The following is a 17323-nucleotide window of genomic DNA, read 5'->3' on the forward strand; positions in this document are numbered from 1 at the left end:
ACCATTCCTTAGATTCCATAAACTTTTAGGTATAAAAATTCTAGAAAAAAGAGGGATTTGGAGGTAAAAAAAGAGACCCGGAAAACAAAATGAAGACCACATGGACAAAAAAGATAGGTTGGCAAGAAAAAAGATGGATGGATAGGTTTCGTAAGGAAGAAAGAGGATGCCACATGCGATTTTTTTTTATTTTTTTAATCATGGAACTGATGACTCTGATAGAAAAAGTTTCTTATTTTTTTTATTTTTTATTTAAATACTAAAAAAAATATAGCAAAATAGAAAGTCCCCCTCTCACACTTTTTTTTCTAATGCCCGCCCATTTGTTTTTTGTTCCAACAATTGGGTGGACGTCGTGGAGGAACGGTTCTTTGGAAAATGGCGCATGCACGCAATTAATTAGATCATGATGAGGTTGTGGTGGTTTATTGAGCCATCGGTTACATCGTGAGGCTTGAACAAATTTAGCGGCTTTAGTTAGTTACGTTTGGCCTTTGTCTTCGCAAGTACATCTCCACTGGACTCCACCATGTTAATATTACCTGTTTCCATCTATCTTGCCTTGCCCTGATCTTTGCTCCCTCTCTCTCCATATCTATTTGTTAGAACTCTTATCATTGATGGATTATAGTTATAGCTTGGACTCTCTTCTCTCTCTATCCATTTCTAGGATTGGATAACTTGTTTCAACTTTAAACATGCTTGGGTTATTTGATTGACCGGTTTGTTGCCAAAGATCAGGGGAACAGTTTTACATGTCGCACTATTAGGGCACATGAGCATTGCGTGCAGTCTAGTACCTAAAGGACAATGTTCATCAAAAATTAATAATGATGTGCATAAATAAGCAAGTTACCAACAAGAAATCCCAAAAAAAAAAAAGAAAAAACAAAAAGCAAAGGTTCTCTCCGTACTCTCTCTCGCTCTCTAGCTATAAGGCATCTAAGGAATAGTTCTCTTGGATGCTCGATTTTATTTATCATATAATGATGACGACGGCGACGATAATAAGAGATGTCACACCTACTAGCCTGTGTGTAAAGCCAGCAGGAGGAATAATATAAATAACCCAACCCCAGGGCTCACTCACTCCCCGCTGCCCCCGGTTTCCTTTACTCCCCCAAACTCCCTTGGGCTTGGCTCTTCGCCCCTCTCCGCTTCCTCCTCCGCCGGAGATCCCCGAAAGCATAAGGCTCTCCATTGCCTTCCCATAGATCTTTCCGCCAAACTAGGAGGACTTTCATTCTTCTCTCATCTCACAGTCTAATCCACTTTTGGATAAGTGGCAAAGAATCCCTATACTGATCCGACCTAAGAACCAGGAGACTAAAAGGCCCAAAACTAAAAGCCAATGATTTGCGGATCTCTTAATTCTCTCTCCCATCTGCACCCTCCCTATTAATAGTCCCGCAAACACAACAACATCAACAGCAGACACCTCTAGGGATCATGGCTGCTGCTCACTATGACGGCTTCTGCTGCTACTAGTTAGGATTGATGAGCGAGCACGCGAGCTCTCTCACACAGTCCGCTCCACTCTAAGCGATCAGCAAAGATTAAAAACCAATCTTTCTTCATGGACTGCTGGAGGGAGGCAGAAGGCAAACAAGTCCATGACCCCTTGTTCTACCAATACTACCGGCACATCGCCGCCGGCGATGCTTACTGCATGACGACGAGGCCAGGTGCGACCGCCAAGGCCGAGAGGTGCGTGTGGGTTCCAGGGCCTATCATCGTCGGCGCCGGGCCTTCAGGGCTGGTGGTCGCCGCCTGCCTGAAAGAGAAGGGTGTCCCCAGCCTGATCCTGGAGCGCGCCGACTGCATCGCCTCCCTGTGGCAGCTCAAGACCTACGACCGCCTCCGCCTCCACCTCCCCAAGCAGTTCTGCGAGCTGCCGCTGATGCCGTTCCCCAAGTGGTTCCCGACGTACCCCACCAAGCAGCAGTTCGTCGCCTACCTCGAGGACTACGCGAGGAGGTTCGACATCCGGCCAGCGTTCAATGAGACGGTGGTCAGCGCCGAGTACGACGCCGTGCTGGGGTTTTGGAGGGTCAGGACGACGGCGACCACCAGCAAGGAGGAGAGGACGGAGTACGTGTGCCAGTGGCTGGTGGTTGCCACCGGGGAGAATGCGGAAGCCGTCCTGCCGGAGATTGACGGCTTGCGGGAGTTTAAAGGGACCATCATGCATACAAGCATCTACAAAAGCGGCGACGTGTTCCGAGGGAAGAGGGTGCTCGTCGTCGGGTGCGGCAACTCGGGGATGGAGGTCTGCTTGGACCTCTGCAATCACAATGTCTATCCTTCCCTCGTCGTAAGAGATACGGTGAGCTTTTCTTCTCGGCATCAGTAATACAAGAAAATTATTCCTCTCTGTTCCCCCTTGTTTCATACATTTACACAAATGATTAGAAACGTCATTAGGGTTTCTACATAAATTGCATTCTCCTAGTAGAAATCAGATTGTTCTTCTCACCAATTAAACGCAATTTTCTTTTGCTCCTAATTTTGGTGTAGGTCTGGTTATTTTCTTTTTTATTTCTTTTGGGTGTAGGTGACGAATCTGGATTAGCGTTATCGTTGTTGTGTTATTATTAGTGCTAGTGCCATGACCGTCGTCAGCGACACAGTAAAACGCTGGGCTCACGTGCTGCAATTCCCCTTGTTATTAAACTTAAACTGCAGCATTTTAAAAATTAGGGGGAGAAAGTGGCATGCGAAGAAAGATAGATTCGCCATGGAAGTTGTCTTTTTCTCGAGAACCGTCCACTATCTTCCATTTCCGAGCCACGATCGAATTCCAGTCGTTCCCTTTCTTGGGACTCATTCCCACGCGGGGAGTCCTCCAATTCCTCCATCAGAAACCACACTATTGTTCGTACATTTTTCTGAGCTCGCCGATACCAGTCTTTCCATATATTTTATTTTTTTTTCCTTTCCGAAAGTTGATGCAAAAGCTGTACCAAATATCTTGAAATATATGCATAAATGCGCGGGTCCCAATTGCCACAGACAAAGGGGAAAAGCAACCTTTGTCATTTCAAATCCTAATAAATAAGGAGAACGAAGGTAATTCGTCTTCAAGTCATCATACTCCGGCTCCCTCCCCTTCTTTTGGGAATTAGAAAGAATATGGAGGAGATACGGAGATGAGGAGGCTACACCCAAGTTGCAGCAAAAGGTGTGGTGCTATACTGGCAACATGGGCAGGAGAGAGCTTTATGTCTAGCTCCAGTTCATGCCCCAACTGTCACCAGTTCATCATATCCTTCTTCTTTTTTTTTTTGTCAAAAACCAGTTCATCATATCCTTCAACAACTCATTCTATCCCATCTCCATGCTCCTTTTTCATCTCTTTTCCGTCATTTTATTGCCACCAGGTGCACGTTCTGCCTCGAGATATTCTTGGAAGCTCCACTTTCGGGCTGTCCATGTGGCTGCTCAAGTGGTTCCCCGTACAAATGGTGGATCGCCTGCTGCTTCTGGCCGCCCGCCTTATGCTCGGCGACACAGCCAGGTTCGGCCTCGAGCGGCCTCAGATTGGACCCCTCGAGCTCAAGTCGCTCTCCGGCAAGACTCCGGTCCTCGATGTCGGCACTCTCGCCAAGATCAAATCTGGAGACATCAAGGTCCATAGCAATGCTCATGAGTTGCCGATCCCTCCAACGCATCATTGCTTGCTACTCACAATTGCCAGGCTTCTCTTTCTTGCTCCTCAGGTGTGCTCTGCAATAAAGAGATTCACAGGACATGGAGTGGAATTCGTAGACGGGAAATCGTCGGAATTTGACGCTGTCGTCTTAGCCACTGGCTACAAAAGCAATGTAGCATCCTGGCTGAAGGTAGATATCATTTACTCATCATTAACGGCTGTGCTACTAATCATGGTTTTATAATTTGCATCTCTTCCTTTTCTTTGTCGAAGGAAGGATTTAGAATTACTTTATGATGATTTTGAAGGTCAAAAATCGGAATTTATATATAAAGCCCTCCAAGGATTTAAAGATCGAGATTTTGGTGGTTACTGATATAACATTATACTGTGTGATTGATACACATATGCCACAGTTGAAATTCACTGTTCCATTAGACACTGTTAAATCGGAATTTATAAAGCCCTCCAAGGATATTAAGATCGAGATTTTGGTGGTTACTGATATAACACTATACTGTGTGATTGATACACGTGCCACAGTTGAAATTCACTGTTCCATTCATCACTGTTTCTAGGATCAAAGGGACAATTTTTCTTAATTTCTTATGTCGAATTCAGTACTGTTATTTTGTCTCGGATATTACCCTAATTAATTAGTAGGGTTGGAATTACTAGACTTGTGCTGATAATACGGCAATAAAATTTTTATTATATCTTGCTCAGTGGGGCGTTTGGTTTGGCAGGAGAGGGAGTTCTTCTCGGAGAAAGATGGGCTGCCGAGGAGCCCCTTTCCCAATGGATGGAAAGGGGAGCGTGGGCTGTATTCTGTGGGGTTCACAAAACGTGGAATTCTTGGGGCGTCAATGGACGCAATGAGGATTGCTCAAGACATCGAACAGTGCTGGAGACCGGAGGCCAAGCAGCTCCTGGCTTTCCATTGCCCCTCAGAACAAAAATGATAACAAGAGACTCTTGATAGATTGGAGGAGAGAACACTGGCCATTTCCCTTTCTCTCCATCAGATGACCAGGGAGGCAAATTAATGATGTTATCTCCGATAATGAGATACATAACCTAGCTACAGAATGAAAAGGGAGGGGGTTTTGGCTTTACTGGTAATTTGTATATCCTGTATATTGCCATTTTCCTAATTGGATTGACTGACGTGTAGAGAGAGAGAGAGAAAGGTAGGACGGGGGTGCTTGTTGCTGGGGTTTGACAGTATCTATCAAAGTTGATTGGATTTCAATTTTGTTCGTTTCCCAAGTGTCATGTAGTGTGGGGTGAGGGTCAGGAGCAGATAGGTTTGATCTCTATTTTGTTTTCATATTCGCATTCCTCATTGGAAGTGTCATGTGACGCAGTTTCTCGAATTGACTACAGTTTAACTTATTGACGAGACACTGACCATTTTACTGTGTTCCTCTCTACCGGAAAAAAGAGAAAAGAACTGTGGCTCTATCTTTAAGAGAGAAAAATGGGCAATGCTCTCATGACTAATATTTGGCTCTTGCTAAAGAACGCCTATCCAGTAGAGTTTATAACATCCTTATCATCCCCAAATCATTCTCACGACCCTGTCCTCCACTGAGGACCACCACTACTCCTTTCATGAGGCTGAGAGAGGGATCTATAGCCCGCCTTTCATTGAATTCAAAAGATAAGGTCATAGCTGCATGTGATGGTCTCCTTCAACACTCATGGTTGCACCTATCCTATATGCTTGTTCGGATATTTGATAGTTTTTAATCCAGAAGCCCTCTTGATTCCTTCTTCATAGCTCTTGATTGGGTGGTGAGGAAGGAAAGGAGACAAGCCCATGTCGACCTCGACCACACGCACAAACCGATGTCGAACAAACTCGGAGGCAAAAAGGGGAGAGGGACGAGGAGCACTGTTAGCTCGCCAATGTGCCGACTTTATCGGATGTCGTTCTCTGAAGTTTGTGTGCTTGAGGTGGGTGTTATATTCACCTGCCAAACAACTCAAGATGAGGTCTGAAATATCTGGAATCTCTCATGCCAGAGTCGAGTAGAGGGGGAGGGATGTTTGAGAATTTAATCTTAGTTTTGTGTCTTTGTCATCATTTTTTTACTATGAAATAAAGAGAGGAAAAGAGAGAGAGAGAGACGTATCTTGACCTGCTGCATCCACTACGGAATCGATACTTTGTATCGGAAGCTGAATGATTGAGGAAAGAAGGCAAGTGCAGGCTGCAAGTGGCGGTCCAAGTATACTGACATACCATTAATTCCTTGGTGTGCATGTGTGCATTACACTAGATATTAGGGTGCTTGAGTTGTGGGATCGCGTTGTCAATTGGATCCATTGGTGGTCCAATTGGCACAAGTCACATTCTGTACTTCTAACACGACTCTAAGGATCCTGGGCCCTCGTGGAGGCTACCCATGGAACAAACCTGTTCACATATTATCGGCATGACTTAAGAAAGATACTTGATAAACCAAGGGCATGTCTAATTGGAGAGAGTTGAACTTTAGAATGGAAATAAGAATGAGTAACTTCCGTTCCAGCCGTTTGGTTAGGAGCTGTCCTATTTTCATTCTAATTTTAGAAAAAATGGAATATGCCCTAATCATCCAAAATCTATCTCCCCCGATACTCAAATTTTATTCGAATTCCGAGTTTGATTCTATCTACAAACTAAATATATGGGAAGATATGTCTATTCTGATTTTCACTCCAATCCATCCTGATTATAATTTCAATCACAAACCAAATATGTCTTGTGGATAGAAATTCATCCAAGTTCCTTGCGCTGTAGCAAACGTTTCCTTGTTCACCTCAGTGCTCACGGGTCCTCATCACATGGAGAGAAGATCCGCACCTGGCTAGTTGTTTGCTCCAGAACAGCACAGGTACCCGTTGCTAAGGAGATATCTCTGAACGAGAGGGCAAAACTAGTGGTACGTAACAGCCACGAAAGGGGCACCCTAATAAATCCATGCAATAACTCGTGGTCCATGCGTGTTGAGTGTGACTGCATTAACCAAAGTTTAGCCCAATCCCCTCCATCTTTTTTGAATGCATGGAATAGTGAGAAGCTTGCATTGTTTATTGAGCTCGTCTCACTGGAAAAGATTTTTTTCAAGGTACTCACCATCATAGTCCCATGCTTCGGGATAGTCCGGCTTGATAAAATAATTCAAATTTCAAAAAAAATCTGAAAATTTTGTCAAAGTTAAAAAATAAATTCCAAACAATAAAGATAAAAACAAAAAATATAAATTGTCACGTTCTAAACCTATTATTTGGGTCGGACACGTGATACGGTCGTATAAACCCTAAAGCAGTACCCTAAAGATCATTCAAGACCTAAGATAAATCCAATAACACTAGAATAATCAATCATAAAGTTCAACTATCTACTCAACTAATTAAATAAAATCATCATTATCAAAAAATAAAATTTACTCAATTAAAAAATTTAAATATTCATTCGGTATCAGAAAATCAACTATCTAACTAATAGTTTTGACACTCAAACTCCATGCCCGACCCAACCTAGATTACGCATCCTGCAACTCTAAAAAAAAAAATGGTGTGAGCTTTATAGCCGGTAAGAGTTTTCTACACTCATACCAATATAGATAAAGTAAATTTAAAATAGAGATTAGCTATAAACCATATCAAAATGCAAGTAAAATTGTAAAATGTCATATCGATTATTCAACATAGCTCAAATAAATCCACATAAATATGCCCACATAAATGTACTCTTCAAACATACAACTCTTTCAAAAAAATATATCAAATATATCATCAGTCTAAAACCTTTGTTTAATAGTCGTTTCATATATCTTATCTTTCGTTGTTGTCTAGATTTTTGATCAATAATTATCTTTCTGATTTTGGACTATCCATAATCATGCTTTGTCTCATGATTGGCAAACCATAATCCACACTTCGACCCACAGTGGCAAATCATAATATTCGTGCTCTAACCCGTGGTGGCAACCATAATATCTACCATTTGGCTCATGGTGACAAACTAAAATATTTGCGTTTCGGCTCATGATGGCAAACCAAAATAGCCGTGCTTCGGTCCTTTGTGATAAACTATAATATCCGTGTTTTAACCCACGGTAGCAAACCAATGTATCACAGTTTGGCCCATGATTAAAAATCCATAACATGTCTAGTCTAAATTCTTTCATTCAGCAATCAAATTATTAAATTTCATCCATGCTAGATAAAATATAATTTTATATTATATTTCTTTTCAAAATCATAATCCAAATAACCAAAACCATCGATATTTGATATGTCTATACAATAAAGAAATATATATGTGTGTGTGTGTGTGTGTATATATATTCATATCAAAAATCAATTAGCAATCATGTGGCAAACGATATAAAATCCAAAATCATCGACATAAGTTACAAAACATATATTAGTCATATAAATGATTGTGTACAGAGATTTTTACATCTACCAGTCTCAGACTTTAGAACAACGAACACCAATTCACTTCTTGATCTATGAACTCGAGTGTAGGGTATCCTATTCAACACCTTTTTGCCAAGACTGTTGCTGCCCCAACTCCCGCGAGATCTTGTGGCTGGATCAACTGAAAATCTTCAAGAAATTCTTTCCAAAAGAGCTCTATTCATCAATCTAATTAAGGGATCCTCGAATATGGATATTAGAGAGAAGGTAGGGGTTTCTTTTATAGACAAAAAAGAGAGTTTAGAGAAGAAAAGCATGGCCCTAGAGTCCTCCATCTAATAGGATTGGTGAAGAAGACGGACTCCTGCTAGGGGTCTCCTTCCCTAGTGAACTGTATGAGAATTTTTGTTTCTCCCCCGCCTCACATGCAAGGCATGAGTAGCTCCACCTACTTTAGACCGAGTCATCACATTCTCTCCCCATAAAATAATTTTGTCCTCGAAATTAATGTAAGTAAGGTTTTAAAGGGTTGAAGATACTCAATCCTCCAACTCTTAAGTAAACTCCCTTATATCCATGATTTGAATTAAATCGTTTGCATCATAACATGCTCTAATTCAAAATTGATGTTGTCCGACTAGCTTTATATACAGTGACTTAACCCACCACACTTTTGCTGTGCAATGCTAATATAAATCCACCAAAATTCTATTAGTTAGCGAAATAATTTTTGACTAAAATGCTTCTATATACTGTAATAGATAAGACACAAAATTTGTTAAATGCTACATATTATCACTCGAGACACAAGTTGTCCATTGAAAGCAAAACCCTATAAATCACTTCGGCCACAATCCTTGGTGACCTTAACCCTAGGCTCTGATGCTGCTTCTGTCATAGTCCCTAATGATCTTAAATCTAGTCTCTGATATTAAAAGCGAACTGAAACGTATTATTCAGATTTCTTGATCCTATACAAATACGCAAGATCTATCCAATGTATAGCCAATGTGAGACTAAATGCTGCATGGATCCTCGCATAAACATTGTAAAATATTTATAAATTTATTTAATTTTAAAAATATAGAAATAATAATAATAATAATAATAATAATAATAATAATAATAATAATAATAATAATAATAATAGTGGAAAAGTCACCTGTAGCAATAAATTTAAATCAGTTAAGAATCATTTGTGAATAAATTGTAGAATATGTACATAATTCAAGAAAATGAGTAGTTCTGGATCGACTTGATTTTCGAGAAAAATTCAGAGAATTTGTACATAATTGTAGAATTTGTACATAATCCAGGGGCTATAGTTACCAATCATTCGTAGCATCCTTGCTTGTCCTGACTGAGAGAACGAGACTGGGCAGCCTCTCTTTTAACTACTGTTCTCATTGCATCCAAGGAAGAAAGGAGAGTACCCCCTTTCATCAGCTGTCTCTCTCAGTCACGAGCTACCAGAACAGTACAAGGTAGAGAGAGAGAGAGAGAGTGCCCTCTTAAAGTTGGGCATCAATCTTTATTCCCTCACCAAACATTGAGGAATCTCAAAAGAATCCAGATCTTCCCAATGATGAAGCCCTGCCGCCCATTGATTTGCACTCATTCGTCATGGATCCTACGCCTGGCGCTTTTTTTTTTTTTTCCTCTGTACATCGGCGTCTCACATATATCGGATGGGAGAGCAGCACATAAAGTCAAAGAAAATATGTATATTAAAGGCGGCACCGAGATGTGGGTTTTTCAAACAAAATCTTCAAAATGATAAGCCGCAAAAGATGTCACCTAGTCCACTGCACTGTTAACTTCTCGAAAGACATGAGTAGTCCGATGAGAGATACACTCCTCCAAAATACTGCGAATGTGGTGTATCAGACGCAACCCACCAGCTGCACAGCCCGCCTTCTGGATCCACTCAGTCACTGTGACTAAGTCTCCCTCGAGGATAAGAAGATCCATGCCTAGCACTCTCCTAAAACTTCTTCCCACGCGGCCCTGATCTCAATACCAAGCACAGACTAATCGAAAATCCATCGGCCCCCAGCTACCACAAATCTAGCCTTGTGGTCTCTGATAACAGACCAGGCACCACACCTGCCATTCTTCTTGACCCTACCATCAAACTCCATCGGGAGAAATCCGGCCTTGTAGCCTTTTTCTCCTCCTCTCTAACATAACAATCCGTTACTACTACTCTTTCACTGTATCCGTCACCATCCGGCCCCAAAAACTGAGCACAATAACGATCGACTTGGTTTGCCAAAGAAAATCTCAAAGGCGTTCTCCCGCATTCACTGGAACTGGGTCGGATCTTATGGTATCCGATCCCGGACAAGGGACAGGTGTCGATACCCGGTGGTGGATCCTTGGGCTACTTTCGGCTTTGAGGGGGTTTCCGAATGGGGTTAGTACAGGTGTCGCACGTCCCTGGTGGTCGGACCGGACTTTATACGACAATGGGTAGATAGTGGGCTATTGCCCGAATTTTGGCCCCCCTTGCTTGGTGAACAACGGATACTATTTAATTGGGGGGAAAGTTTTGGTAGGCCACCTGATATTTTTAGGGACTATGGAACAACCTTATACTCTATTCATTGCTTCTCCAGTGAATGATTGTGTTTATTGTAAACTTATGTTATTTGTTGTTGCTATTGCTCATGATTGTATGATTGTAAACTTATAATTTTTCATTCTTTGGGCAGGAGTTTGAATTTTTTTTGTCAGACATTAAATCTTATAGCATCCATTTAGTCTCTAGGTTATTAATTTGCAAATTTCACTTTAGGCTAAAAGAAGGGTTAGGTAGGAGTTGATATGAGACATGGCAGGTCGCACTTGATCTACGTCGGCCCAACAAGGTAACGGTTTCCTCCTACCTAACTTTCAATGGCGTCCGAGCCCCACGCCGCACCCAGATAATCATACCCACAACCCTTTTGCAGAGCTAGTTGGGTCCGTTCAGGTGTCCTACAGATGTGATCAAATTGACTCTGTCCCACTAGAGAGCAGGTTTCCAACTCATTATGACCTGGTCCACCGGTCGGTTGTAGAATCTAATAAGATTTGAAGCTATGCCGGCCAAAGACAATCCCCCAGGTCAATTAGTAGCAGCACCTCAGGCAAGCGTCTCAAATAATTACGATTTTAATACGAAATGCTGAAATAAGACATCAAGGCGGCCATCGTCCTAACCAGCAAGCTGTTCTCACGAGGTATGCGACTGGGGCAAGTAAATCCGTATCCAACCTGTATGCAAACTTAGAATCGAGTCATACTTGAAGAGACGACCCTTGGGTCATGCACCGGTCTCAAATTAAGAGGATTAGTAGAGTTGGGCCACGTTGCACTAGACTTATTCCTGTTCCTCTTCAACCGCCATATGATTGTTCTGTTTGGTAAATCGAGGAAAAAGAATCGCGTCATGCTCATCCACGTCGCCATACAATAAAGCGTAGTGTATATCTGAAGGCCTCCAATCTGATGCATCTACTGGCAATTTGGCCATAAAGCATTCCTTTTGAAGTCTCTTCTTGTGGTCGAGGCAGTAGTGCAATGCAAGAGACCTGCCCTAATGATGGGACTCATGTATGCATATCCTTTTAATTGGCCCTCAGATATCACAGGAAGGACTGCACTCTCCAGGGCAATAATGGTGAGTCGGTATTACGCGGCCTTTCAACGCCAACAGTCCCTCCAGTGGCTGGCTGTAGTCTTGGAGGACAGCATGCTTGCCTCCGTCCATGACTTGACCCCAGCTGTGATGGCTTCACTTGCAGGATTGCTCTCCCCCCTCCATCTCTGCCGCTGCCACTCCCAGCCTGTAACCCATAGCCATCAATAATAGGCAATGGAATCTGTGGACTTGGAACTCCATTGGCCATCGGGCATCTCAAAGATCATTTCACAAAAAGGTGGTCATCCCCCCACTGCCATGTGGGCTCGTTAATTGCACTGGGAGCACACACATGGGGGCGGTGCCGATGCCGGCCCTCGCTGGAATCTAGAAAAGGGTTGGATCGATCTCGGGTGGTCGAGGACGAATCTTAGTGCTTGGATTTGATAATATTGGCTTGGGAGACCTGGAACTTTTTAGAGGAGCAAGGAAACTTCCCCGCTAGGGGGATGTCATCACTTCCAACTCTCCGGAATCTCAGGGGCTCGTTGAAAAGTTTCAGTGGTGATGCCACTGAAGCGCCACTCCCCCCGCTTTCGGGCTCCAGGGATCCATAATGGAGAATCGCGGCCGGGACTGGAAGGAACCTATATGAGTTGCGAGGCCCCACAAAGGGCTGCCAAAATCATGCAAGTGGATGATTGTCCCAAGTCAACCCGGCTGGTAGGTGGGGTTCGGAACAGGGAAGGCCTCGATGGGTTCAGAGCCCACCGTGGCCGACTTGGATGATTCCCCCCATGTAAAGATGGGATGGGCTTAGCCCGTGGGCGTATGGATGCTTGCTCCCATGCTCATAGCCTAGCTTTTTGTGAAAATTAATATTTGTAGCCTGGAGTACGGCTGCTAAATGTAACACAGACAGTGGAAACTCCATGCTTCATTGACGATTCCTAAGGACTGCAATATGACTGTATAATAGGTTAGCAAAAGCTGGCCAGGTCATTGGATTTGATATAGTTTGGATTAAGGATTTTGATGCGAACTTGATCATATTTTGGCCGCCAATGTGGCGAGTTTTGGTGCATGTTTTGAGCCTTTTGTGACCTGTTTTCGCTTCCCACTTAATCAAAAGAAAGGTAAAACCACGAACTCCTGCTCCTCTGAGCAATGTCGATTGGCATCCATGGTGGTTGCACGAGTGAAGGATAAAGATTGGGACAGATTACTTACTAGGCGGCAGCTAGATATTTATACTGGCTGTTACGACTGCAGTAATCACACTAAAATGGGTTGGGTCTGGGGCAGGCATGTCCAGGCATTATAAGGCCCAAAACTTGGCTAAAAGATTACAATATCCAGGCCGTGGACCAGCCAATATGCATGCCATGCTAAAGAACGAATGCTTCCAAGGCCTAGGCCCAGAGGAGTTTGCCTCTTCCTAAGTTGCAGCTTTACGCTGCAGGAATAAGCTTTGGCGAGCTAGGCTAGAGTCTGAGCAAACGATCTTCTCGAGGTCAAAAACAGTAGACCTTAAAAATAAAATTTGGTGCCGGAAACAACTCGACAAATATTGGTATTACAGGTCGGATTTCGGACAGATTCCGCCGACAAGAACAATGCTCGTACACAATAAGGTACCCAGGTTTGGTATCAGGTTGGATTTTACTTAGTGATGGATCCACATTGTGTTGTATTCTGGTCATTACATTAGCATTTTATATTCCATCATCCAATAACTTCGAATTGTGAAGATTTTGTGATTTCCACCTGAGAAAAGGAGGATGACTACGGAATCTACACATATTCCACAAACTTGCTCCCTAAATTTGATTTCCTTTTATTTATATTCAATAACAAATATCTAAAACAAATTGAGCTGCAAATTGCAAATATTGTCAAATATATACGTTTAGTATTATCCATCACTCGATCATTTCTCATATCATAATCACTGGATAAGCTCCGCCCTAGCAATCATCGGTCCCTGGACTGGAGTTCATCTAAAGAACCCTGACATATGGTTTTCTGGGAAGTTAATTTAGCGAGGTCCTTTGTCGTATACCAAGCTGGCCTAAGAATGCATGTACACATTAATTCCTTAAAGAGAGCAAGGTGCTTGTCTTTTACTTGCAAGCTCTTCGAAAAATCAGCCCACTTAGAAGTCTGAAGCAGTTAACTAAGAAGATAATTTTATGGCATCGAGTGGAAGATACGCTACGGAGCTTCAAGGCAACTTCCATAAATCCACTAGTGTCTCACCAGCATTCTCTGTACGTAGCATCAGCTGGTTTTTTGGTGGCCTGGTCTCGCGTCTCCCATTATGGGTCGCTCTGTGTCTATTATTTCGCTCCTTGTGGTTAGTTAGCAATTAATGCATCATCTACTACCTTATCATCTGGTAGATACCGCCATGCATGAAACCGAAGCTAACAGAAGTTACTCTGAATTTGTTGCAGCTCGTTGCGGCATCAGTTGGCCATGCAACTTTGCCTGCTGAGATTTACTGGAAGAAAGTTTTGCCCAATACTCCGATGCCAAAGGTCATCAAGGCACAGCTACATCCAGGTCTCTCATTCCCACCGCCACCCCCACACCCTGGAAGAAAAAAACTATTGCTTCTACTGCTATCATAATTATTATTACTATTCAACTTCATTGAAAGGCATATCAGATCGAGCAGAAAATTTCGCCAACTTAACTAGATATGTAGCAGAATTTGATCGGTGATACTACGTACTAGACTTGCACAGCCATAAGAAAAAAAATTATCACATATCTTAATTATAAGAATTTTCTAGAATTAGGATTGTAGAGGGATATGCACGCAATTGTAAAAACAAGAAATCTTACACACACAAAAAAAAGACACGTAGTGAGAAATTTGCTGCCTAATGTTACCAAGCAGCAGTAAAATTACATGTCAGCTAGCTATGTATATACCGTTATTTTAGCTACAGGGCACTTAGAATTTTGACCATTGTACGGATGAAGCACATCTGTCGTGCCCAATAAAATAGGCTAACCTTGATCAAAGAAGCAGAGTTTGTAAAAGATCTGCATGTCTGCCACACACACAGAGGAAGGAAGAAAGGAAGTAGTTGGCTTCCTGGTACTTCCGGAAGAAAATCAATGATTTTTCTTTTAAAATAAAGTCCCCAACAACAGTCATTATATGTGATCCCCAACACACAGGAATTTTTTTAGTATTAAAATAAGAAACGTTTTTCTCTTGAACTCTCGTCCTGGACTGGTCATATGAAAAAGAAACTATTTCTATATATGTTTTCACGAAAAGAAAAAAAAGTGCTAAAGGAAATGCTAGTTGTTTATTATCGCCAAAATGGTATTTACAGACATAAAGGGAGGCCGCCCGAGGGTCAACCGGCCATACTATCCTTTATATTACTCCGTCGCCTCGGAGATTCAGTTCCCCAGCGACCCCGCGCTCTTCTTCCTGAAGAAGGACTTGCATCCCGGTTCTGAGATGAATCCGGGCCTAAGCTTCGTCAGCACCATCTCCGGCGCCGCCTTCCTTTCTCGTGCTGAAGTCGACACCATACCTTTCTCCTCCGACAAGCTTTCTGAGATACTACACCGCCTGAATGTTCTTCCCGGTTCCGAGTTAGCCAAGGAAGTAAACAAAACGCTCAGCGACTGCGAGGCGGCTGCCTCGGAGGGAGAGCACAAGTTCTGCGCCACCTCGCTGGAATCTATGGTCGACTTTGCGACCTCCAAGCTAGAGACGCATGACCTCCAGGTCTCGGCGACCACGGTGCGTGGAAACCAGGAGACTGCACCGAAGCAAAGGTACACGGTTGCACCCTCGGGCGTGCAAAAGGCTCCGGGCGCCAAGTTGGTGGCCTGCCACCCCGAGGCCTACCCACACGCCGTGTATTATTGCCACTTGACCCGGGCTACCAAAGCCTTTGTCGTCACGCTGGTAGGGGAGGATGGGACGACCGTGGAGGCGGTGGCCGCATGCCACAGTGACACATCCAAATGGAGGTCCGTGTTCTTCAAGGTGCTTGGCGTGAAGCCTGGAACTCCCATCTGCCACTTCCTTCCACAAGACCACCTCGTCTGGAGTCCCGTTCACTAGGGTGCGTTGCACTACTTGTTAGTAGCGTTTGCTCTACTACGTGGGATATTTATCTGTTGTCATTGCATTGAAGCTAGTATCATGAACGTTATATATATATGCTATATATCCACATGGTTTTAATTCATAGGGAAGATAATTGCGTGGACATGTAATTGCAACATATTAGTAATTATATCGATCATTTCGCACCCTCGTTAAAATAAATGCACCATATTATTTCTATTCTGAAAACTCAAGTATGAATAGACGTCCAATTGAAGTTTGTACGTACGTACATAGTGCAGTTTCTTAGTTGTACACGTCCCAGCCACATACGTGTTATTGGTGCATTGACGGACAGAACACTGCACTAGCTTACAAGGAGCCCTTACTGTTGCAGCAAGTTGCGCCCGGTGATTATGCTGATCTATAATGGATTTGGGTTGTATCTCTCGAGTGATCGTACTTTTTTGGCCGCGTCAACTGTTGAATTATATTTTGAACAAATCTCAGTGTGCTACAATCTCCTTACCCAAAGAGAAGGATAAGGAGATAGAGATTGCTGAAAAGCTCCCTCCTTCACCTCCCATATTTCAAGGTGTGAAAGAGAAATTGCCGGTTCACGCTGTCGTAGGCTTTCCGAAGATCTACTTTGAGGCGTTTCTATCTATCTACATAGATTTCGAAGCAGTCGTTGTGCAATCCAATGGTTGATGTTGCAAAAGAAGATGAATCATTCTTTCACACGAGAGATATAATTCAACCCTATACTAATAGAAATACGAGCGATGCGCAAATACATGTGCAACAGGTTTGAGTTGTTCTTCCGCATGTAAAAGTGTTTAATCTTTATTTCGCGATGTTGACTATTAGATCATAACCTAGGCAAATCTCAAAGCATTACATACTCTCCATGCACGCTACTGCAATGGATCTCAAAACAATTATTGGGCGATTCAACATTAGATTTCCGTGAAGGAAGGTGATTTTTTTTTTCTCGCACTAAAGATACGTCCCCGTCCGACCTCGATGGGGCAAAAATATAGCATACACCGCACCCGGTCAATTCTGGCATCATTTCTAAATCCAACAATTACAAAGGCATCAAAGACCCGTGATACAATTATTTCTTTGGGAGGTCAAATCAAGTCATCCCCGTTGCAGGAGAAATGATACGGGGACAGGATAATCTACATGAGTAGCGTTGCACCCAAGCACGGTACAAATCAAACTCTAAAATCTCATTTATAAAATTTTTTAGCAAGCCAAAAAATACTTTCAGATGTCCCAAAAATATTTTTAGATAAAAAATATTTAGTAAAAATTTTAGAAAGTTGTTTTAGTTTTTTCAAAAAACTAAAAACAGTTTTTTGAAAAAAAAAAATTATTTTAAAGCTTTCTAAAAAAATACTTTTAGGCCCTGTCGGAAAATTATTTTTTTACCAAAATATCCATGATAAAATATAACAATTACACAAAATATTCCTTTATAATTCTGAAAATCTGCAAGAGTCCCAACATGAAACTCTAGCCACTTTATAGTAATAAT

At 42.5% G+C, this 17323-nt stretch overlaps 1 protein-coding gene and 1 pseudogene across 1 annotated transcript; both read left to right on the top strand.

Annotated features, from left to right (window-relative positions):
- Positions 1-1090: 1090 nt before the first annotated feature.
- LOC103710893 (indole-3-pyruvate monooxygenase YUCCA6) lies at positions 1091-5065 on the top strand. The gene is made up of 4 exons (XM_008796817.6): positions 1091-2326; positions 3381-3629; positions 3720-3842; positions 4399-5065. The coding sequence occupies exons 1-4, from the start codon at positions 1577-1579 to the stop codon at positions 4612-4614; spliced, it is 1338 nt and encodes a 445-aa protein (XP_008795039.4). The 5' UTR covers positions 1091-1576; the 3' UTR covers positions 4615-5065.
- Positions 5066-14987: 9922 nt separating this feature from the next.
- LOC120111728 (BURP domain-containing protein 3 pseudogene) lies at positions 14988-15982 on the top strand (annotated as a pseudogene).
- Positions 15983-17323: the final 1341 nt, after the last annotated feature.

The sequence above is a fragment of the Phoenix dactylifera genome, chromosome 5 (genome assembly GCF_051530095.1).
Source record: "Phoenix dactylifera cultivar Ajwa chromosome 5, Ajwa_hap1_PhDact_Kaust_v1.1, whole genome shotgun sequence".
NCBI lineage: Eukaryota > Viridiplantae > Streptophyta > Magnoliopsida > Arecales > Arecaceae > Phoenix > Phoenix dactylifera.